This window comes from Meleagris gallopavo, unplaced genomic scaffold (assembly GCF_000146605.3).
Source record: "Meleagris gallopavo isolate NT-WF06-2002-E0010 breed Aviagen turkey brand Nicholas breeding stock unplaced genomic scaffold, Turkey_5.1 ChrUn_random_7180001888154, whole genome shotgun sequence".
Taxonomy (NCBI): Eukaryota; Metazoa; Chordata; class Aves; order Galliformes; family Phasianidae; genus Meleagris; species Meleagris gallopavo.
Window position 1 is genome coordinate 1 of NW_011151957.1, and position 1,068 is coordinate 1,068.

The 1,068-nt window shown below is 50.3% G+C and overlaps 1 protein-coding gene across 1 annotated transcript; it reads left to right on the top strand.

Moving 5' to 3' along the window:
* The first annotated feature begins 6 nt into the window (after positions 1 to 6).
* On the top strand, positions 7 to 971 carry HOXC5 (homeobox C5). Its single transcript, XM_003213883.3, has one exon. The coding sequence runs from the start codon at positions 21 to 23 to the stop codon at positions 495 to 497; it is 477 nt and encodes a 158-aa protein (XP_003213931.2). The 5' UTR covers positions 7 to 20; the 3' UTR covers positions 498 to 971.
* Positions 972 to 1,068: the final 97 nt, after the last annotated feature.

Sequence of the window (1,068 nt, forward strand, 5' to 3'; positions counted from 1 at the left end):
CCCTCTCCCCCTCCTCCGCCATGAGTTCTTACGTCGCCAATTCGTTTTATAAGCAAAGTCCCCACGTTGCTGCCTATGCCATGCAAAGTTATGGAAATTATGGAAGTGTGCCTGAGGTTCAGCCATCCAGGTGCTGCTACAGCGGCGTGGATCTGAGCATCACCTTCCCCTCCTCCGGGGCTTCCAACCCTGAGAGCGGCGTGGATATGTCTGCAAACCCCCGGGCTCACCCCGATCGACCTTCCTGCACGGTCATGGGTTCGTCGGGCCATCTTTTAAACGAACCCCCACCTTTAAACCCAGGAATTTACAGTCAGAAGACAGCGAACGCGGCAACGTTGGAAGAGAGATCGAAAGGCTCTGCAGAAATCAAAGCTGAGCCCGTGCAAACAGCACAACAAGGAGGACCACAAGTGCAGCAGCAACGGCCACCTCCACAAATATACCCGTGGATGACCAAACTACACATGAGCCATGGTAAAACTTTCACTTCTTGATTTTGTTTCACAGGATTTTGCCTCGGTTTTATAGGCCATGCGGGGCAAATAATAAAAAACCTGAGGTCGTAAATTTTACGACTAAGGCATCAATTGCTCGTAAAACTGTCCACTAAAAGGCTTAGAGGCTATATACGCCCAAATTTATGACAGCATAATTGGATCATAGAAACAAAACGTGTATAAAAGGCAATATTCCATTTTTTTGGGAAGGGGGGGTTAAAAATAACTCGAAGTACACATGTTCTTCCAGGGTGAGCTTTAAAATAAGAAATGCCACCAGGAGCGAAGCGGAGGGAGGGGAGCGGGGTCGGACCTTTCCCTTCCACCTTCCCAGGGCTGAGGGAAAAGGAAGGAGAGATCTCCACGAAGAGAAATCCCCTCCTTTGTACACTTGGTTATTGTGTGAGGGGAAACAGGTTCAGTGCTGGCTCGTCTACGTGTGGTTGGTGTGAGCCTGGGGAAAGGATGGGGGGAGGAAGGGAAAGGAGGAAGGGGGAGGAAGGAAGGGAAAGGAGGAGAGGGGAAAGGAGGAAAAGAGGAGGGAAAGAGGAAGGGAGGAAGAAGGGAA